Source organism: Semicossyphus pulcher, unplaced genomic scaffold (assembly GCF_022749685.1).
Source record: "Semicossyphus pulcher isolate SPU_LCO1_2020_fin unplaced genomic scaffold, fSemPul1.0.p SCAF_8, whole genome shotgun sequence".
NCBI classification, from domain to species: Eukaryota; Metazoa; Chordata; class Actinopteri; order Labriformes; family Labridae; genus Semicossyphus; species Semicossyphus pulcher.
In genome coordinates, this window is record NW_027211759.1 from 23,327,100 (window position 1) to 23,350,753 (window position 23,654).

At 41.5% G+C, this 23,654-nt stretch overlaps 1 protein-coding gene across 1 annotated transcript; it reads right to left on the reverse strand.

The window, feature by feature from the left end:
- Positions 1 to 3,393: 3,393 nt before the first annotated feature.
- On the reverse strand, positions 3,394 to 21,264 carry mapk8ip1a (mitogen-activated protein kinase 8 interacting protein 1a). Its single transcript, XM_069686449.1, has 12 exons — positions 20,897 to 21,264; positions 13,049 to 13,124; positions 11,434 to 12,018; positions 10,619 to 11,197; positions 9,695 to 9,952; positions 8,841 to 8,916; positions 8,584 to 8,750; positions 8,382 to 8,485; positions 5,852 to 5,962; positions 5,545 to 5,615; positions 4,832 to 4,930; positions 3,394 to 3,979 (listed from the first exon to the last, which is right to left on the reverse strand). Exons 1-12 carry the CDS (start codon positions 20,966 to 20,968, stop codon positions 3,907 to 3,909), a joined length of 2,271 nt encoding a protein of 756 aa, XP_069542550.1. The 5' UTR covers positions 20,969 to 21,264; the 3' UTR covers positions 3,394 to 3,906.
- Positions 21,265 to 23,654: the final 2,390 nt, after the last annotated feature.

Sequence of the window (23,654 nt, forward strand, 5' to 3'; positions counted from 1 at the left end):
GCTCGTGCATTACTGCAACGACTGACTGGAGGATACAAGCTCCTCATACCTGTTAACCCTACTTGACATAATATCATCTCCACTGAGTCATAATCACATTTTTTTTAAAGTCCATGTCAGCCATCTTTGGTGTACCACGTCCTGTCTGTTACACGACTACTCATCTGAATGAGTCTGGCTGTTGTATCGATTCAGTTCTGTGAATGGAGACATCTGAATTCAACAGGTAATACTGAGGACAGCTATCATCACTACACCAGAAAATAAAAAATAGGCACTGTTTTTTTAAACACAAAACAAGTCATGTTTCATTTCTACTGACTTTGCCTGCTCAAACCTCTTTATTTCATATAGTGTGTTTAGATGCGCTCTGATTGGCTGGAATTCCAAGTCAAAGGGCCCCATAAAGGTCTCATATTTTGAAGTGTACAGCGCAATTGCATTTAGCATGTGTCCAGCTGCACTTTTGCTGGTTAAATAGCGCAAAATCTGGGCACAAAGTAAGGTGCAAAGAGGTTGTACATAGTCTCTTCATTAATCAAAGCAGGATGGTTGAGAGCCTGCTTTAGGCGCATCTTACCATTTCATTCATGCGCTCTTGAAACAGCAGGAAAGTACTGCACCATTGATTTCAGAGCAGAGTTTTCAGGTCTTTCACTTTTTGCTGCAGTTAAGGTCGCAAAATGCCAACATTCACCTGCACACTGCCTATTTTAAGAACAATTGTGTCAGTTGGACAACAGTAATAACAATTGCACTGCGCTGTGCACTGTTTTGCATCCAGTGTGAGATAGGGGTCACAGTTCAAATCCTGGATCTTAAAGCTGAACTAATCGATATTTTGGCCACTTGGGGGCAGCAGGACATCCATCCATTACCTATACTGCTTATCCTGTTCAGGGTCTATCCCAGCTGTCATTGGGCGAGAGGAAGAGTACCCCCTGGACTGATCGCCAGGGCTGACACACAGAGACAGACAACCTTTCACGCTCACATAAGGGAAATTTAAAGTCACCAATGAACCTAACGAGCATGTCTTTGGACTGTGGGAGGAAGCCGGAGTACCAGGAGGGAACCCACGCATGCACAGAGAGAACATGCAAACTTCACACAGAACCAGGACTTGAACTAGGAACATTCTAGCTGTGAGGCGAGAGTGCTAATCACTGCACCAGCCCTGGATGCAACAGGACAAGCTAAAAAATAACACTGCCACATTACCAGAGCAGCCATGGTTTGCCTGTTAGGGAATATTTGTCCCTCTACACATATAGCAGTTCTCACATTATTTCGTGTCATGTTTCAGATGACCCGATCAATATGAAGCTCATGTATCAGAGCTTTTAGGCTGAAAATAGCCGCCTGCTGCCAGAGACAAGAATGAGGAGAGCAGAGTTTGTGTGCTGGAAAACCAAAGCAAACATCTAGAAGATGCGAAAGTCGTCATAGAAATGAGTGCAACTATGCTGTAGGACATTTGTTCTCTGTAGGTTCACCACTATGAGCAGCTCCTTACACACAGTCACTTAAACTCTTGATGTAAAAAGTATTGATTGGTGCAGCTTTAAGTCTGAAGCTAATGGAGGAAGGGAATGGAAAATGGATTCTTCAAAACAGGTCAGATTGAGGGTCACGTTCAGGGCCAAGTTCAGTTTTTACCTATATAACATATCGAAGCAAATTGAAACAAGCATTTCTGATTTTGTCAGCTTGGTTGCAAGATTTGAGCAGGCAATACAAAAGAAGTGTGAGCTAAAAAGTGCTGAGGACAGACCAGTGATTCCGGCTGTTGTTTTGCACACATACTAAATTGCACAGCGTCGTTTGGGCCTTGTTAAACACACAAAGTTAAAGGAATCATGTCATTGCTCGATCAGAGAAACCCTGCATGAAACCACACCTGGAAGAAAAAGGAACAGTAAGCAGCAGAAAGAGAACTTAGGCACCTTGAAAGCATCTCCAAAGGTCAAACAGTAGATTGTCAAGTCTCAGGGTTTTAAGATACAGATTTATACTTTTATACTTTTTTGGATCATTCTGTCCTCGTCTGTGCAAAGAAACAAGCTGGTTCATTTGTTTGTTGTATAATTCTTTAAAGCACTGCCTTTTAACTTGAATGGGGAATTGTTTCTAAGTCCTTTTGTTACTGGATGAAGCTCATTTAGAGACAGAATGTTTACCCTCTTTTCATAAACATGCAGGCTTTAAACTCTGCCCACACGAAACAGGGTTTGACCTTTTAGTGAACGCCCAAAATTTACATTTCATTTTGGTCAGAAAGATAAAGGCAGCTCAGTAAGGGAGATGCTCCTATCGTCTATACTCCCATAGTATCTTTTAGAACTAGAAATCTTATGCTGTGTTCAGACCAAAGGTGGAGAAACATTTTACAAATATGCTTTTTATCTGCATCACCCAGTCTCTTTTGGGTTAAACTCTGGTACCGAGCAGAGTTTGACCGGGCTAACAGGCCTTCAAACTGAGCACTTGTCAGCCTCAAGTAGCTGGGAGCAGAAGTGAAGTTAGTCCAGACACAGTTCCTGGAGAAGCCGATGAAATGATGTTATGAACCCAGGCACCCAGCATTTGTTTTACCGGTGAATTTCCGGTGTACAAATAATCCCAAGGTCACACCACTGTGGCTAACACAAGGTGAAAATTTGCTTCACTTTTGGTTTGAACACAACTTTTTAGAAGTAGCTATGTTATGCTAAAAGTCAAACTCATGCATCACTTACTTTGGAAAAGACACTAATTTTCCATTTGGTCTACATACTCGTTAGACTTTTGCATAGAAATAGATAAAGAATAGATTTTTAAAACGTTTTTTAGAATGCACTTTGCAGGGGACGTGCTTAAAGGGATAGTTTTTTTTGGGGGGGGTTGTATGAGGTCAAGCATGGCCCCTGTTAGGAGAAGCCAGCCGGAGTTCCTACACAGAAGCTAAGCGAAGCACCGCTGCAGACGGCATTTTGTTTTTTCCATTATATTACATTTTGCTTGTTGTCTCTTCTAAAAAACGCTGACCTTAACAGCTGTTGTGAAACCGTGCGCAGCATGCGTAGGCATACAGGGCCGCTGTGCAGAGTAAGACATAGTGCAGAGGGAAAGGGCTGTCTGACGTCAAGGTGAAGTGGTGGCAAATAAAATACAGCGTACACTTAAACTGAAATATTTGTTTATATATAGGACTCTTTTAAGACTCTTTTGTAGGAACTCCAGCCGGCTTCTCCTAACAGGGGCCGTGCTGACTGTTATCTACTGTACATAGTGCACTTACTATTGATAAGTACCTCATACAACCCAGCTTCAAAAAACCAAACTACCTTTAATGTTTAAAGAAGCTCCTGTTTTTGCTTTTACTGTACTGAATAGTTAAAATGACTCATCAGCTTATAAAATATCAAAAAGAAGGACATTTCTAGATTAAAATATCTGCCAAATTTTGGACAGACTGTCATGAAATTGTGTTGGAACCTATGGTCCTTAAAAGGAGGAGTCTTTTCAGCTCCGGTTGTAAGTTTGCACGTGATATAAACATTCTGTCTATGAATGAACTCCATCCTCCTGAAGGCTCTCCCTATGTTTTTACATCAAATATGTTGGTGTTAATTACATGAGATTTACTTTAGCTCATAAAATATATGAATATATTTGCATTTACGTTTGGGAAGCGTTATGTTACATTTTATCTCACTGTCAGGAACATTTGATCGTATCCGTCCACAGAGGTATTTATATTGTGACATGGCCAAAGGAAGGGAAAGCTTGCTGTATCACTGGATGCCGCTAAGAAAAGAAATCCACCATGCACAAAGATATATCTGTGATCCAGTTTGTGGTGTAAGACCAGGCTTACATGCACATAGTGAGTATTCAGTACATAGTGTGAGAAGAGGACGGGTGTTATTCAATGAAGATGTCTTCAGTGGGACAGGAGTAGCCAATGTGTTCCTTGTAATACTGCTGGAAGGCCTTCCTGTGGATCAGAGAGAAGAGAGTCAGCAAACTAAAGGGGAAATCCAGTAGTTTTATAAACCTAAATGTTTAATAGGTTCAAAACGTTTTGAAACTGCTCCAGCAGATTGTTTCAGTCAGCAGCAGTGAAACAGGAAGTGATGGCAGAAACATAATCCTCGGGGGCAAACGATCCTGATCAAAGTACATCCTAAGTTTTTTTAACCTGAACAGCTGTTCTATCGCTCTGTTCAAAGGCACCAGACTCCACTGACAAAAACAATCATTTTACTTCTTACAACATGGGAGTTGCTGGTCGACTGCTGCTTTACGTATTTGTTTGATCTAAATAAATCACTGCAGTCACACAACAACACAAATAAAGTCCCCGGAGGAGGCTGGATAGAGCAGCAACTTTCCTCTTTTGTCAGGTAGAACTAACGTTTTTGTCGATGGAGTCTGGTGACTTCTTGAGTGTTGAACAGCTGTTTTAGGTTAAAAAAAACTGAATTGATGTTATCTTAAGCTGCAGTGTGTTGAGCTCTAAGAGCCACCACAGTGACCTCTTCAAAAAGTAATCCAGCAAGGTGCTGCTTCAGCAAATGCTTTATGGTTTTGGGTTTGAAACCCAACTAATGCGGATATTGTCGCATGAGTGTGTGAGCCTCTCTTTTTCAGAGGCAAAGTCTTTAAACATCTGCGTCCTAGATTTGTGCCTCTATCATAATACAGTAGAGGTGAAAGGTAGTTTGTATGATTTGGTATCATTATATTTGGAGTATTGTTCATTGTACATGTTACATAAAGAATCAACAGCAACAGGTCTTCCAAAAGATATCCAGGATAAACCGCAGAACAGAAAAAAAGGTCTTACCCTACAGACACAGCCAGAGGATACAATGTTGTGTCTGACATCATCACATGACAGGCAAAGCGTTGTTGGTCAGGGTGCTTAGTGATGAAACCAAAATACCTGCAGTGCAAAAACCAGCATCACTTACCGCAGGAAACATTTTAGACCCTATACAAACACATTCATTCATGACACCCTAGTATAGTAGACAAAACAAGAACAAGAAGGGGGGTATTATGTTAATTTCACACTTCATATTTCACTCTGTAATACCTGTGGAGTAGCTTAACATAATTTACCGTTAAGCAAACTCTTAATTTTTCTCACACTGGTGCTCTGTGCAGGCTCTCATACAGCCTCTGCCTGGACCGACTCAGTCAGCTCTGTCCCTTTAAGAAACCTCACCCCTATAAGCCCACTTTCTTCTGATTGGTCAGCCTGAAGCGTGCTGAGGCTGCACTTTGCAATGAAGAACTGTGTGAAACCTGGCGTTCACAGCAGCCTGCAGACTGAGTCGAGAAGCCTGGGGATTACCCCAACATACTTTTACCTACAGATTTGAAACTTCACCCACGTTCAGTCTGGACATCCAACATTGTAACATTATATATATGTCTTAAAATGTGAAACAGCATAATACCCACTCTTTAATTTTGTGTCATCTTATATAAATGGCACTAAATACAGATTAGATATTGATTAGATCAAATAATCCCTTAAGTAGTTGGACTCACTTGCTGTGTTTTGGATGACAGCCACAGAATGAGATGTTCTTCAACTGGAAGAAATGGAAACACTGGTCCCCCTGTCAGTTATAGACATACAGAGAGAAATGTTCAAAGTTTAAATCATTTCAGACCAAAGGCAGAGTAGTTCCCACACTTTCACCTTTTTGATTAGCTTGTTCTTACTTCTCGTTGCACCTACCTACACCTAACTCTCTCGTTTCCATCATTATAATTACCTGGAGCAGCTGGATTGAAAAGGATGTGACGCTCAAAGGGAAGGAATGAAGGCTGAGAGATAAAGTAGTGCACTTACCCTGTGAGCGGAGTGGCACTGGTCCTGGACAGTGATCTTCACACCTTTCACGCTGACCTCCAGCACACAGTTTGAGGGCGGCAGACCCGCTGCCCGTCTGTTACACGCCACCTGTTCACACAGATCATCAGGAAATCAGTCGATTACATAACAGGGGAACTTTGAATATCAGCACCTTGTGCTGGTTCTGGCAAAGACTGGTCTGCAGTGATATCATGGTTTATGCTCTTTCAGACCATTTTGGAATCATCTTTTTTAAAAATTGATATAGTATCACATAACATAATATCACAATGCCCTAGCATATAGATTTTTTCCCCAAGATAACAGCACCAAATTTTCAGCGTCCAGTCCTGGTAGACATTCTAACTTTTCTCTGGTGATCAAATTTATGTTTAAAGTTATAATCTCGAAGATCTCAGTTTGGTTCTCTTAGGCAGCACCTATGGTGATAAACGGTAATTTCAGGAGAACACCTCCCAGATATCCAGACAGTGTTGCATGTGTGACGTCCATGGTTGGCTCCGGTTGTAACTAAACTTGATTTTCCTCGCTGACCGTCGCTTTCCTTTTACTTTTTAAATGACAGCTTCTTTCAGTGTATGTCATCTGAAACTGGCCTTTGTACCATCTTGTCCTTTACTTGAACTCTGTTTGCCTGTTCGTTGCAGTGACTAACTTAATAATTCATTTTGCATGTAAACAGCCTTTTTATTGATACCAAACACTGATACTTTTCAGTTGTTGTGTAATGCGTTTAGTTTAACACCGAGTTACTCGAGTTAAACCGCTTTACCACACCTCTCTCACTCTCTTCTGGGTCTAATGATGAAAATTTCACCACAAGAATCAATAAAATTACGTCTTGTTTCACAAGCTGCTCCAAATGAGAGAATAAAATGTGATGTGAAGAGAGAGAGTGTGTCCATTACAATCTGAGCTCAAGTAACCAGCTCTGTGCTGTAATGTATTTAATAAGGATTAAGACCCAGTGAAGGATTTAGAGGAATTAGCTGCAACAGGCAAAGCTCTCCTCTTACATAAAATACTAAGTGTATGCTGGTCCTTTGTGACAATTTGTGGTGTTGGAGGCCATGTATAGTAAACTGTGGGCATGGTCAGAAGGCTCAGAGAGGACTGCACATGCATGCTCACTGTTTTGTGTGTACACAGATTTCTACACCTAAATGTACACAGTCTGATACATTTTCCAGGAGTTCTGATAATCATTTTACGCACATAATGATAAACTTCATAGATATGTAGCTCTCCAATTTCAAACAAGCTGACACTACAAGATTAGAAAATAATGGCACACCACAAACTATAAGACATTAACTAACGTGTGCTCGATGGGATGATGTGCCATCTCACTTGATCCTATGTGAGCTCACATGATGTCATGAGTAGTGTAACTATGGCTGTGACATTGGATGCATTTGTATATTAGATATATTTGAATGACAAGATTACCCTAAAAACAAGTATGAATGAGAAGTATAGAATGAGGCATAAGTAGGCCAACATAAAAACAGAGGGGTGGCACTACAGTTATTTATATTAAAAACATAAAGCCATGCCCTTTAAGGAGATCAAAGAATGACCTTTGACCTCTAAGCATCAGTTCATGTGTGAGTCCAAGTGGATTTCTGAGCTGGATTTGAGAAATATTTAATAAGACTGGGACGGTCAGGCAGACAGGCCTAAAGTATGACAGAGTATTAGGGCCACACTAAAGGAAATCAAATATGAGATCACGAGAAATGAGTCTTAATATTACAAAGTCGTAATTCTACAAGAAAAAAGTTGGAATACTACGAGAATAAAGTCATAACATAACGAGAATAAAGTTGTAATATTACGAGAATTAGGTTGTAATTCAACGTGGAAAAAAAACCTGTTATACTACGAGAATAAAGTCCTAATTTTTACGAGGAAAAAGTTGGAATACTACAAGAATAAAGTCATAATGTTACATGAATAAAGTCGTAATTTTACGAGAATAAAGTTGCAACACTACGAGAATTAGGTTGTGCTTTTAAGAGAAAAGAAGTTGTAATACTAAGAGATAAAGTCGTAATTTCACAAGGAAAAACAGTCATAATATTGCAAGATATTGTTCATTTAGGACTATATGTTATTTTGAAGGGGCATATCTGGAGAGCAGCCAGCTGCCTGCGCTAAAATAACTATCATGAGTCATTTTCAAATAAAATAATTTTTCAGAGTCCTGATACTTATGACTATGTGATGCTGATGTGTCAAAAGTGTGTAATGTGCTTGCACATTACTACGTGTTATACGGTAACAGTCTGCAACGAAGAAGACGAAGAAGAAAGAAATATGGCGGATGTATTCAACATGGGTCTTTCAGAGACAACAGCAGGTGAGATTTTTTGGTATGTGGCTGTAGCAGAATGCTACCTAACTTTACATATCAAACTTCCCAATAAAGCTGGGAGCAGTTGGGGATGTCTAATAATGGATCTGTAACCTTTAAGTTTCTTGTACAGTGTCTGTACTAATGTACCTTTTGCATTGCAGCACACAGCACGTCGTTGCCGGTGTGGATGGGGACCTGTACTGAACCCAGGAATCGCACCAGGAACTGCTCCATGCAACCATCTTTCTTGACTGCAAAGAGAAAGCAGAACAAAGAAACATGTTTATCTACCAAATGTTGTTCATGATGGTGATATTCTGTTTCTACAGTTCAGTTTTTTACAGTGTACCTTGATTCATGTCTTTGGCCACCTTGACAGCGTAGAAGGCGGGGAATATGCCGGTAGCTCCAGTCCTCATGTTGTAACCCTGACACCACAGGTCCTCACACTGGTTCAGCATTAACACCGGATCGTCTGTCTCGAGGTGCAGCTCATCTGCATGACGAGGGACAAACCTGAAAACAGGAATAAAAAGTATATACAAATTTCAGTCAAGTGTGTTTATGGGGGCATGTCATAATTCACTTGTGAATGTGTGTGTTAACCTGTAGGCAGCTCTGTGGCTCTGCTCTCTCTCGACCCCATCCAAAACACAGGAGAACATGCCGAATGACCCGGCTCCTGTATGATAAAGAATTAATGTTATTTACAGAAAATGAATGAAATCAGTTAATAAATACAAATAATCACTATGCAATTCAATGTTTTGTAAAACATTACTTGGAGGAATGGCCTTTAATACGATTCCTGTTTGTAGAACTTTACTGGTGTATAAGTGGTACTGACACTGCAATATGCTGGACGTCTGCTCAGTAGCTACTTCCTACTATGATGGCTCATAGTGTCTGCCTCATATACTGCAGGGCAAGTCATCTTTACTTTCATGCAAAACAGCCACATATAAATGGCCATAATAAGACATGTTTGTAATGGCAATACTGTTTATCAGCATGTTTGTGCTCCTCAAGGTGCTAGTTAACTAAAAGCTACTCGCTGCTCGCTAATGTTATAAGTTAGCTAGTAAGTGATTCTTGTGACTGTAGCAGTGCAACTTTCCCCCCAAGGTTTTCTTGTCTGAGATTACAGCAGTCTGGTTTTTCTGAAATCAACATGTTGATCCACACCATGGTGAATTTAGAAACATATGTTAACACTAGCAGTTTATTCCTCTCTACATTTTTTTGTTTTTGAGATATGCTCTTTTTTATTAGCAAAGTGAAAGTTCTTTTGATAGTTTCTGAAATTGAAATAGAGGTCCACATCTTGCCTGGGCTCAAGTCTGATTGTCAGGCTACGCTACACCACATAGAGACTCAGAAAACACCATCCGCTTAATGAAGACCTATTAGTAATGTGCCAACATCTCTAAAGAAACTAAATAGCTGAAGCGTATACAAACCTGTGGCACTGTAATTGCTGCCTTTGTTGGCGAACAGGTTGAGGAACTTCCTACTTTGGGAAGCTTCGGACAGTCCTCCATTAGACTCTTCGTCCTCTGAGGTTATGGTCGATATTACCTTGGACTGCTTGCAGATCCTCGCCACAACTTCTCTCCTTCTCTTCACCTCCTCCTCCCTCCTCCTCTTTATATCCTCTTCCATCCTCTTTTTGGTCTCCTCCTCCTCATTTCTTTTCTTTTCCTCCTCTTTCCTGCTTTCTTCAAGCAGAGAACAAGAAAAGATCAAACTGGTAGCAGAACCAAGTAACTGTGCAAGCAGTTAAGGTTTTATGTCTACATATACACAATCATCTAGATAGGAGTGTGGTGCTGGAAACAGTAACTGTTCAGTGGTGTTCCACAAGGCCTAGTGCTGGGTCCTCTACTCTTGTCTCTTTCTACTGCATGTTCCTACTTTATAATAGTACAAAAGCATTATTGTCTCCTTAAGGTAGCCACCTTGAAAGTCTCAGTTTTGTTCTCTTCTGCGGCACAGGTTTCATCCTCTGTAATCTTCTTTTCTATCATCACTAACAACTCAAAGAGAAAACAGTAATGCGATTCTAACTACCCTAAGCCCAAGAGAACTACGCTCTCCCCAGTTAGTTGATTAATGAAAAATGTCCCCTCTCGCATGTCGTCCTCTGGTACGTCCCTCCTTTACATGCATTGATTGAGTTGCACCTGGTAAACATAGACCAACTTATACCACTGATGTCATTCTTCACCAAGTTGGTTTCGATCTTTTTGATATCCTACGTCAATAAAAACAAGCAAAATAGCAAAAAGCAATTTATATCTCTATGTAGACTTTAAGCCACTTTTAGATACTGTTTTGTGACAGGAATATGATTGTCCATATTAGAAATGAATCTGTATCATTACCTTCCTGCTGCACCTCCTCTCTCCTCTTCCTCTCCTCCTTATACTCGGGGTCTTCTTCCTCATTGGCCGACTGATAGACCGTCTCTGCATCGCTGTCGTCGTTGTGCTCGTTGTAACCGTGAAAGCAGTCCTTGAGGCTGACCAGCTCCAATTGAGCGTGTTCATCGACCACCAGAGTGTATTTAACAGAGTCATAATTCAACCCTGCTGTAGCCTCACTCTTTGGTACAGTCTGAGCAGCCACACTATTTGCCTGAGTGACAGAGTTGGTACCATCCACCTTAGAGTGACCTTTTCCTCGGCCTGCAACAACCGCTGACTTATTACAGTCTGTCTCTTTGTTTTTGTTGTCGTCAAAGCAGTGGATCGGGCCATTCTGGATGTTCATGCAGGGTGTAGGAACTCCTTCCCCCTCTTCCTCACTGATGGCGGGGTTGGTTCGCTGGGTTACAGAGGGATGCAGGGGCCCTGGTGGGGGGCCCTCTGTGTCTGAGCTGAGGGACATTCTGTTGGAGCCTCCCGAGCTGCTGGACCGGGAGAGGGCCGGGGGGTTGTCCTGGGTCCTGTCATGATTTTGACCTAAGAAGAACACAAAATTGGACATTAGTTTGATGTTAGGAGAGTTATTCACAAACGTCTTGCAAACAGCTCAAGAAGAAAATGTAGACCAGTGTTTCTCAACTGGTGGCCTGGGACCCAAAAGTGGGTCGCAGAGATGTTTTCAGTGGGTCGTGGATGTGTGCATGAAAAAAAAAAGTTTGTGGCAAAAAGACAGTTGAAAGTTACCACACTGCACTCTAAGGGTGCTTCATTACCTTGGTCCTGGGTCTTGTCCTGGTTTCTTGGTGCTACAGGCGTACGTGGCACCACCATGGCAGGCAGATAAACTTCCTGGTTTGACAGCACGTTATTCAGTTTGACCCCTCCTCTGTTACCCACTTTACCCCCTACTTTTCCTTTCCCATCAGCCCCCCGGTTTTTCAGTCCATTTACAACTTTCTGATGTCCATTCTTCTCTTTCTCCTTTCCCCTGGACTCCTCGCACAGCCGTCCTCCTCGTTTCTCTTCCTTCCCTGCTGTCACTCCATCTTTCCCTCTGATGTCCCCTAGGGTCCTCTCTCTCATCGCTGTTGCTGCTCTTCCTCCCACTCTGCCTCCTCTTCCTCCTCCTCCTGCTGCTTTCCTTTGACTCCTCTGTGTGTTGGAGGGATGCGTGTTCGTGGCTCCGGACCCCGGTCTGTCCTGTGGTCGAGCCCGTGTGTCTGCAGTGGTGGCAGCAGCCTGAGAGTTGGTTTTGCTGTTGGCTCCATTGGCAGTGGGAGGTTTTGGGGCAGGGCGGCGCGTGCTGCGTCGGACTTTGTCCTCCGGTTTTGGCTGGATATCCGGTGGTGTAAGGTCTCCTTCACACACAAGGAAACAAACAATAGTATCAGATTATATGTTAGGCAACCAGATGTATGAGGAGGGATTATCAAAGTAGCCCCGAGTAAGCAGTTTATCTTAGATGAGAGTTACATGAACAGAGTAAAAATCCACACAAGATTAAATTCAAAGAGCTCAAGAACATTTTTACTTCATTCTTGAGGATCTAAAGGGGATTGCAGTATTTTTAAAGCTGGATCCTATTTGGATATTTTAGCATCTAAATGTGCCAAACTTTTTGGAATTACTCCACTATTAAGCTTCAGCCACCAGAAACAACGAGCAGTAATGGCTACACCTTAATCCTATGGGGGCACATGCTCCTGACCATCCAATAAACGTGATGTTTTAACCACTGACAGGGTTCAGATTGTACAAAGATGGCGGTGACTAAATTGAAGGCTTGATCACAGTGGTGAAGTTGATTAAATTTCTGCTCAGTACCTCTTCAGTTTGGATGTGTGTGTAGAGGGAACACATTTCTATAATCAACAATTTTTTTTGTATTTCTGTTTAAGGAACAGATTATTCATGTGGCAAGATAAGTCGCTGATTCTGTGTTAATGAAGGAAAAAAGATGAAGAAAAGCGAAGTTTTACTGAATTTGAAAAAAAGAGGTGAAATGGCAACCATTTTATTTTTATTTCAAACTATTTGTCCACTTCTTTACCCTCTGCTGTGTTCTGTTTCTTTAGTCAGCAGAAGGGCGGCTGTGGCTCAGTGGTAGAGTCGATCGTCTTTCAATTGGAAGGTTAGGGGTTCGATCCCTGACTGCTACAGCCGCATGTCAAAGTGTCCCTGGGCAAGACACTGAACCCTAAATTCATCCCGGTGGCGTAGCCATCAGAGTGTGAATGGACATAGATCTGATTGGAGATTGGCACTTATGCCTTTGCCATCAGTGTGTGAATGGGTAGGTAGTGTAAAAGCAGCTTTGAGTGGTTGAGACTAGAAAAGCGCTGTATAAGTACAGTCCATTTACCACTGAACTTTTTCAGGTGTCCTTACCTGTAATGTGTGGAGAGGAGGAGTGGGAGTCCTTCCAGCTGTCCTTCTTGCCTAAAGAGTTGTTGTTGATGGAGTCCTGGAGGGAGTTAATGAGACAGAGCAGCAGCGTAAGAGCGAAAACCAACACATGATTGGGTAATTACACACAAACACACAGGAGGTCTTATTGGGCATGAGATAAGTGTACTAAGAGCCAGCACAACAGAGCTGCCTTTCTCGTGCTGCCTTGTGCACACGCAGTACACTTTTGAGCACTTAATGTTGTAAAACATGCTCTTATATAAATTATTTTCTCTCTTTGGTCACTCTGAGGCCCAGTAAGGCCACGTTGTGTCAGCGCAGGGTGACTGAGGGTCCACCAGAAAAATCAAGAAGCAAGTATAGCTGTCATACAGATTTCAATGTTTTAAGCAACTGCAATACTATATACTATATCATTACTGAATACCTAATCAAAATGAAATATCAAACCGTATCATATTCAAAATCTATGTTCAAATTTAGATCTTAAACGTGTAGGTAATTTTTATTTTCTTTTAATTCTTAATTGACCTGTTGGAAACTTAATTCAGTTAACTAGTTGCAGTGGTTATGATTAAAAAACAGCACAGTTGATAAAATAGTGTAATTGTTTGATTGCAGCCTCATAAAACTGGATTTAGTTGTAAGCACACAAAAGAAAAAAACAGACAGATTCACGAGACAAAAAGGTGAAAGAGAGGAAATAGAAACCTATTAATACTAATATTCAACTTAGCCAGGAAGAGGAGGGAGCATCAACGGGAACGGCAACTGTCCAGACTCAACGTCATGTGAACCACGCTGACTCACTTACTGACATCCCATCACGCATCAGCATTCCCTGTTGCACACTTTGTTCTGTAACTATGGATACTCAGTGTGTTTGCATCAGTTCGTATGTGTGCTAGTGTCTGTGTGTGTGTTTGTTTGTGTGTGTGTGTGTGTGTGTGTGTGTTCGTAACAGGGGGCCGATCAAAGTATCTCTCTGTGTGAAGTCCATCTCTCTCTCTGATGACATTTTCCTTCAGCCTGATGTTACAGTAACAGTCTGAGGTGATTTCAATGGAGCCACTTTTATAAAAAGCACAGTCAGAGAGCACAGTCCTCCGCCAAGACCAATTCACCTTATACACACGGCGGCCATTTTCCTCTGATGTCAAGCTCAGGGTTGGAAGCTATAAATAATGTTATAAGTCGTACTGCTGTTTGCTAGGTTGCCAGTCATGGTTTGGTAAGCTGACAAAAATGTTACCACCAACCAACATTTGATAACCCATTAGCAGGTTAATTTAAACAACAGTTGACTTTGTAATCCGACGAATTCCTGATTAACATCAGTGTTTTATAGTGTTACATGACACACTAGAAAAGGCATAAATGCTCAGCTAACGGTAATGTTAGCTAGCTAACAGTAGTGTAAGCTAGTGATTGGTTTAATGCTAACATTATGTGGTAGTTAATGAGTTATCACGTTTAATTAGTAAATGGACTCTAATTTTCACGATCCATTGTTTTTTTTCAGTTGCTAATGAATTGTTGCAGTGAAATGTTAACACATACAGCAGTACAACATCACTGTACTTTAATTACACAACCTTAGCATAACGCAGAGAAAAATGTTCGCTCTGTAGATATAGTGAATACTCCAGTCTTCTATATGCAAATCTGCAAGTGCAAACACGATGTAGAGTATATCAAATGGACAAACAAGGAGCACTGAAGACAACCTTAGGTCTCTGCTAGCATCCTCACAGTGCCAACAAAACTTCAGAACACCAACAGGAAGTCAGTTTTCCTGGAAAATAATTAGTCATGACCCCCTAATGCCCCATAGCTTACAAAAAAGAAGATATATCATGCAATACATCAGATGATTTTTGTTAACTTTGGACACCAGGGAGCCGCTTCCTACTTTTTCTACTCCTATGCTAAGCTAAGCTAAGCTAACTGGCTGTAGCTTCACAAGCATACAGATATGAAGATGATTTTCTCATCTGACTCTCGACGAGAAACTACAAAAATATCTTTATCTTTTATCATCCAATGCTAGGAACTCCCAAACAATAGTGAATTGAAAAACTGACCATATAAGTTAGTTTCAAGACGGGTAACAACCTCCTCACAGGTTTAACTGTTGTCACCATCAGGATTTCTTATTGGCTGTAGACAGACTGGAGCAGGTTTACTATACTATAACAACATGTCATTAGCCCTGTCCAGACACCAGACTCCTTCCCTTCAAAGTGAACTTAAAATGACTATTGGACAGACAAAACAGATCAATGTGGCTGCCTTTAATGCTCAATCAACAACTTTCTCTCTCGCTTTTTTAACAGCAGAAAACAGAGTGGAGAAAGCCAGACATCACCCATAGGCCAAAGACTGCTGCTTTATTTCATATTAGATTATTTATTTCAGAGTGGTTCCTTTCCCGGATCTCTGTCATGTGCTCATCGAACGTAGCAGCAGCCTCGTCATCCTCACCACATGCCATGAAAACCCCATGCAGACTGCAGGGATGAGGGAAAGGGCACATGTCAAAAAGCATCACACCATCTGGGTAATTCATGGATCCATCAGATTCACATTCTGCTTTTCAGCGCGTCCATGTTTGCTTATAGTGTGTCTAAAGGGTTTAAATTTTCCACAGCATTGCACAGTCAGTGCACACTGCTCGGATTACAGTGCATGAATGCGCCATTGCTCAGATGAGTCTGCATATACAGCTGCTTTACCACATGGAGATGAGAAAACAGTGACAAGATGGGTGACCTTCCTGTTTCATAGTTCTGAAATACATGGAAACTACATGCCTTGTAAGGTATTTAACAGGTGATCACATTGTTGTATGATTCAGTTTAAGGAAGTTTTCCACAATTTTTAAGCCTGACATTTCTATATTCTTTCCTTATATATATTTTTTAAAGTGGATTAGTGTTAGGGAGTCCTTCTGCCATGCAAATTGTATTTGAAGTTTTTTCTATGCACTTCAATACTCGAGGATATCTTCCAAGGTCACACTTTAAGAAGATATCCACTTGCTTTGTGTTACACAGACAGATAAAACCTCAACACTTTAAGCCCTTAGAAATCTGCTTGAAATAGTGAATGGACTGCAATTACACAGCGCTTTTCTAGTCTTCAGACCACTCAGAGCGCTTTTACACTACATTTCACATTCACTCATTTACACACATTCAAACACTGATGGCGAAAGCTACTATGCAAAGTGCCATCTCCAATCAGGGTTTAACACATTTATTCACCGATGGCTATGCCTTCGAGGACAATTTGGGGTTCAGCCGCCCTCCCTATGATACCAAAGTTAAGAGCCTCGTGAAACATTCACACAAATCTGAGAGAAAAAACACATTCATAACTATGAGAAAACCCAGTTACAAAAGATGGTTATATTTGCTGTTAAGACCGTTGATTAAGAATGTGTGGGTGTGTCCGATCAAACCTGGCTCCATGCAGCAATGGCGCAACGGTCAGTCATGTTGCCTCGTCTGTCGCAGAATAAAAAAAGGGAGCAGAAGCCCTACCAAAAAAAATATTTTTTATGTCATTACAAAATGCTTTGCTATCCATATCATTCCTGAGTAGAAAAGTTTGTACAAACATAAACTGAGATGCTCCTTTTTGCTCTAAAAGCTTTGAATGAAACGTTAAAGGATGGCCCTGTAGCATTGGCTAGGGCAATATAATTACGGAGCTAAAGTTCGACGATGTAAACGCAAAACAACTGCTGCAGAAAAGAGATTAACGTTACTCCCAGATCCGAAAAACAACACTCCAGAAACGTGGCCAGAAAATGTAAAAAATAATCACCCCCAGATGACGCTAACGCCAGGTGTTTATAGCTAAATTGCTGCAGTGTGACTTTATATATTTCTTATTGGTGTGTGTAGTTACTTTAAAATTCGGTGTATAACTTTTGATTCATTTTTTTCATCTTAAAAGTGGGCTGTGTCCTATATACCGGTGCGACCAATTTACCAGTATAAAATGCAGAGAGAGGTATTTTATTGTGTTGTGGTATTTTGCCCAGACGATGTCGCTTGGTACACATTAGATGCCTAGTCACTTTCTGCATAAGCTAGCACCACCGTGGCCTCGTAAGTAGTTCAATGTTCGCCTTAAGCCAAAGATTAGATCTTGTGCTTAATTGTAACTTTGACTCAGCAGCAGTCTTTTGTCTTTGCAGTTAGCAATGTGAAGCTCCATGTAGCCTGTTAGCTTAGCTTGGCATAGAGACAGGACAATGACGGAAACAAACTGCTTTGCTCTGTGACAAAACCTGCTGAGATGCACCTTTAAAGCTACTAATCAAAACATTTATCACATTCGTCAAGAGATTGTTTTACATGTCTACCTTTATGTTAAAGTTTAGCTGAATCATAAGATCCCATGTGGTCCAGATCATGTGGATTATAACATTTACTCTGCCTATTGATTATCTTAGGACAGTTTGCTAACACTAACTCATTTTAGAACTAGCAATTAGGTAATTAATTCATAGCTTAGAGTGGATGACTACACACACACACCCTCACACACGTGTACACAGGACTGAGAGAGCGTCAGGGCTTACATGTTAAGTGACAGTGAGTGTTATCTGGTCTAGTCTAATCCAGCTCCTGGTGTGAGTCCAGCTGTCAGACAGGAGAGGACACAGTTTACTGCACTCTGATGATCACCATACTGCAGGTTTGATGTGTCTGATGACACGTGGCGCGACGTCCTGCTCGATACTACGCTGGCTGTTCCTGAACTGATCACAATAATATGTAATACCGTTGTATCATGTCGCAGAGTAAACTTACTCATATCCTTCCTATTGTGTATTGTTTGTAGCTATAAATCCATTTTGTACGCATAAATGCATGATTTAGCCTTTAGCTAACGTAAGCTAGCTTTGGATTAGCTCACTGTTGCCACAGCTGCTGCTGCAAATCTAGCATGCAGAGAGGACAAGAGGGCTTTCTCATCACAACAGCTTCAAAAAGTGACACTCAAAACTCCCCTGCTGCTGCTGCAGCTAGCATAACAACAACAGCATATTTACATATATTCAAACACAGGATTTTGTTATCAGCAAAGGCACAAAGCTGGGGAACCAAGGGGAGACATTTGCAGGGTTTGACAAAAGGCGGATAAGGATCGAATCGACATCCCACCTTTAAAGATATTCAGTATTCAGTTCAGGCTTCATGTAAAACCTATTTTAAGCCAAGCTAATGTATCATACATAATAAAATGAGGAGCCCTTTGAAGTAGCATATAGCTAGTAGCTCTATATGTGCCTTTAATCCACTGAGACCAGGTCTCAGGTTTTCACAGTGCTGCTGCATTACAGCCAGCAGGCCGTCTCAGTATGCAGCTTATGAAGGATTGAAGTGAAGACACAATAACCTTCTATATACGCCCGTCAGCACATCGTCACTCTATTTCAGGTTACAGAGGATCATTGACTTTCCAATGATCTGGTACAGTCTGATCATTACTGATAACCTCTATAGGAGATCATAACATTACAGATATAACCTCAGTACTCAACAGTGAATTTCATTGCATCATTTCTACTAAACTATTTGTTTTTTATATTTCTTTTATTTGAGCAGCCTTTAAAGAACATTTCCCACAGGACCAAGGCCTTTGTTGGTTAATATCAACGATGCAGAAGAGGCCAGCCAACACCGGCATCTAGTTAAGACTATAGGCTGTAAAATAATCAATACAAGAAGAGCCAAGCAGCACAGATGTTATATAAGAACAGAGTATGTTTGAGTAATTAGGATGCTTAGCACTCTGCTAACTCTCTGATAAACTAAAAACTAGGTTTCTGAATGCTAACGAATAAAATGATCTTTAACTTTGTTTAAACCACCAAGGATTGGACTTTAAAAACACTTGTCTTTGATAACTACAGATGTTAACAGATGTTAAAAACAAGTGCAAACCCAAAGAAAAAGAAATTATCCTGCAGTTAAGGTGAAGACAAACAGTCAAACCTTCAGTGAGGACACTTTTTGGAACCTGCAGCCCGTTATCACCAAAGATGCAGCCAAACCAAACAAAATTTAGATCTTTGAGAGTGCTACTTTAAAAATAAATGAAGCCGCTTGATGGTTTGATTCTGCATATATCTGTTCCCTTAAAAACAGGTGGCTAAGGAGGGACTGAGGAGGTATTTGCAGACTGACATAGCACCGATTATGAGAATATTCAAACACAAACAGAGTGACAACCCATGCTAGCTTACTCAAAGGGGATTCCCTAAACACGTGGCAAACAAAAGGGTTACTATTTTATTTAATGGTTAGTTCAGATATATACATATAACATTTATATACAATACAATATTTGTGAAACACTGACTGAGGCAGGCAATTGAGTTGTGTGTTCTGCAAAGTAAAATTTCTGTTTTTGTCAATGGAATCTGGTGGCTTTGAAGACACTTGATTCAAAAAAAGTATCTTAGTCTTCAACAAAAAGTAGTAAACATTGTAAGAGAGTACATATTTTGTATTGTATTGCTTTTTTTAATATCTTATTCTATTTAAGGTCCCTGACAGGGACTTTTTTTAGTTTATTTCTGTTGGGAAAAAAAGGCTGCTAATAAATTGTAGAGGGCATATTTTCCTCTTACGCACAGCTACCTGCTGATCATTTTGCTCAACTATTACACTGCTGTGTTTTGTGAAGTTGACATATTGTTTCATTCCGTCTCAGGTCCAAACGGCAGTGTTTAAAGAATGTCATTGGGTTGCGATTTGTCATTAAGGAGGTTGTGATGGGTCTTGAGGCTAGACTAGTTGAGAACCACTGACCTAGAGGACGACTGCTGGCTAAAATAATCTACTGGCCCAGGTTTAAAAAATACTTCCACTTTCACTTGTAAAAAAAATATGCCCTCATCCAACCACCTATGCTCTATTTCTATTGAAATATAGTGGCACTTCTGATTTACAAAAATGTTGGGTGATTTGGTTTGTACTGAAAGGAAACCAAGGTTAGGATGGTCTGATCCGATCTGCACTGACACAGTAAACAGGATGCACCTCATTTAAAGGGATACACCAGGAAACTAGTACTACTGCTACTACTGCTGGCTCCCTCCAGAGAGCACTCATTACTGAAGACCGCCTGAGCAGCCAAGGCTAGCTACACCACCATCAGCGACACATGTTTTTTTAATTGAAATAGTCTATTTGACTTGGCTGGTATTATCCTCTTCCTCTTTTTGACTTACTACAAGATGTGGCTACAGCTGACCTATTTTAGACATACTTGTTTGTATTTAACAAGATGGCAGAATAACATGAAGGCTCTTGATTCAAAAGCCCAATCGTGATCTATCATTACAACAGCTGATGTTTGCTGTCAAAGCGTCCTTGAGGAAGTCGAGTGGGTCTGCAACATGATATGGATTGATTTATGATTATATATATTCTAAATATGGGTATTTGTCAAGGATAGACGCCACAAATACACAAAGCAAGAGCTTATTTACTGTAGGAGAGATACGTCGAGCTACAGATGGACCATTTTCAGAGCTGACCCACTGCCAGCACACACACACACCCAGCAGCATACACAAACACAGATACACGACCAGCCAGTGCTGTCTCATTGTGAAGACAGGATCCTCCCAGGAAACACACACACACACACACACGCACGCACAGTAACCCATTTATTCAGCCTGATGTCACTGCTGCTAGACACAGCATCCACCCCTGCTCTCACACACACACACACACACACACACACACACACACACACTGCTCATTTTAAAAACAGGGATCCTCCCAGCCTCCCTACCTGGGTGCCGGCTTGTGGCAGCTGTGGGAACAGAGCCAGGGTGGTCGGCCTCTTTGGTCGATATTTGTCCATGACAGCACAGGTTTGATCCCTCTCTGACAGGTGACAGCTTCCTCCCTCCCTCCTCCTCTTCCTCCTCCTTTATAAAGCCGGGGTAGGCGCTCCTCAGCTCGGACAAGGCCTCCCCCACCCTCCTCTATCTCCCTCTCTCTTGCCCCTTCTTCCTGCTCGGTCTCCTCAGCATCGATCAGCTCCAAGCTCCCAGCCCTCAGGACACACCCCTCACTCTGACTCCTCGCGTGATCATTGGCTGGCCGCAGTGTCACATCATCACCACCATCATCATCATCTTCCTGGCAGGAGCAGAGAGGAGTTGAGAGGAGAGAGGAAGAGAGCAAGGGAGGTGGGTGGTGTTGAGTAGTGACGGTTAGGGCAGAACAAGGATTGACGGAGAGAAGCAGGCAGGGAGGAGAGAGAGGCTGATGCAGGCAGGGAGAGAGAGGGGGGAGGAGGAAGTGAGGATCAACCAATCGGAGCAAGGCATGACATCATCAGCTCATCTGCCTGTGGCGTTTTAAGGCTAATAAACACTGCCTGTGTGGTGTGTGTGTTTGTGTAACCCAGTCAAATAAGATTACACTGAAACAGTGATCCCACGTAGAGACAAAGACCGCAGACCCGTCAGTGAACTAAACATTCAGTCAGCCAGGAAACCAAGCAGTTAACAAGCACGTCAGTAAATCACTCTTTCAGCCCACACAGCAGTCAGCAAATTGATATTAAACCCATTTATCCAACAAGCTAACAAACAGGTCAGTCTTTAGATCAGTCAACAAACCCTACCAGTCCTTCAGTCAGTGTCCTTCAGAGTGTGGTAAGCTAGTGAAAGGTTAATTTCCAAATTATAGCGTGATTTATAGGGTTAACAGGAAATCTAGAAAATATATAAATTGAAATATTTGCGTTCAACTTGAACTCTCCTCTAGAGTGAGAAACAATATATCAGTGATTGCAGGTATGTATGATTCTTAATGGGAGATATTAGCATAACCTTGTTCAGGCAAGGTTAGTTTAAGTTGCAAGACCCGGGTGTTCTGTACTTTCAAAAACTGATCAGATATTTGATTTATAAGATGTAGGTGTAAGGTGACAAAAAACATGACAGTCCTAATGTGACAAATTCTCACTGCTGATGAAAGAAGAATTATTGTTGCAGCACCTCCTTGTTGCTGAAAATAATTGACATTAATTTCAGTTAATCTTTTCTGTCTGCAAGCCAGCACATTAATAGAAAATGTAGTATAGGAAGTTAAAAGAGTGGTTTGCTTTGTCAACTCGGTACTGCAGTGACAACCGGAATGGTGCACCCATCCTTTGTGAAAAAAACAACTGCTGATGCAAACTGAGACATTAGCTGTGTCCCAATTCAGAGGCTGCGTCCTTTGAAGGGCATATTTGAAGACTGATTGTGTCACAGCAGCAAGTCGAAGGCTGTCCCAATTCGAAGACTCCTTCAGATGCATCCTCCTTTTCCTGGGCCACAAACGATCCATCGGGTGCATCCTAAGCAGTTCAACATATTCCAAGATTCATTGCGTGTAAAATTAAATGAGATGGCGGACTCTCGAACGACCAAGGAATACACTTTAAAATGAAAAAGTTCTTGGTTTCAACTCAATCAAATAGCCAGCAATACAAATAAAAAAAAAATGAAAGGGGCCTTGAAACTATTTATCTTTAAAATAATAGGTTAGGAGACGTGACCTTAGTTATGATAGCTAGTAAGCCAGCTAGCTACCTTTTGTTAGGCGACAGGAGCGTTTGGTGACACAAGGGTAAGGGCGGGAACAGCTGGTGATGCAAACAGGAAATCCTCCATATACCGGGCAGTCTCATTTCAGATCGGCCTCAGCGGTCTACGCAGGCTACGAATGGCGCATCCTCCGTGGACCGCTTGCTTCGGACGATGCAAGGATGCAGCAGACACACAAGTGGATTTTTATGATTCAGAGATGGAAAAAATTGCATTCTTTTAACCACTGATGCCCCTTGGCATTGCCCCAAGGCTCCCAGTTTTAAAATGAACAATGCAACATTTATATTTTCTTTCGTTAAACAAACAACCATTAGACAAAATGGGAATATTGCCTTGTGTTGACCGTCAACAATTTTCTGATATTTCGTAGCCTGCATCTAACAGCCAGGTCCTGATTTTGCCGCAATAATATTGGATAGAGCCTGTTACGGTGTAGAGAGGGATGGGTGACTGGGTGGGGCCTGCTGTCCTGTATGTCCTAAGGTAACAGAAACCAGTCCTAGGTCTGTGCCATTCCTAAATCTTCAGAGTCTCTCATGAACTTGTTCTGGTTATACCTTGGAGCTGGATCCCCATCCACTGGGGTTGGGATACTGATGGACTACTGAGAAATTATTCCTGGATCTACAGGAGGAGTAAACATTGATTGGAGAGATGATACTAAGTCGACTGCAAAAGTAGTCCTGCATCTACTGAAGAGAGGGGGTCTACTGGAAAAGAGAAACTAGGACATTTGAAGAGGTGGACCTTGGTCTTCTTCAGCAAAGGCCTAAGTTGGTTGAAAAGGAAGTCCGGGGTCTACACAGATGCAACAGACCTGGGTCAACTGCAGTTAAGTTCCTAGGTCTAATAAAGAGATGGTCCTGAATCTAATGCAGAGGTGAACCCTGGAAGCCCTGGGTTTATTAAAGTGGTAGTCGTGGATCTACAAATCCAGGAGAC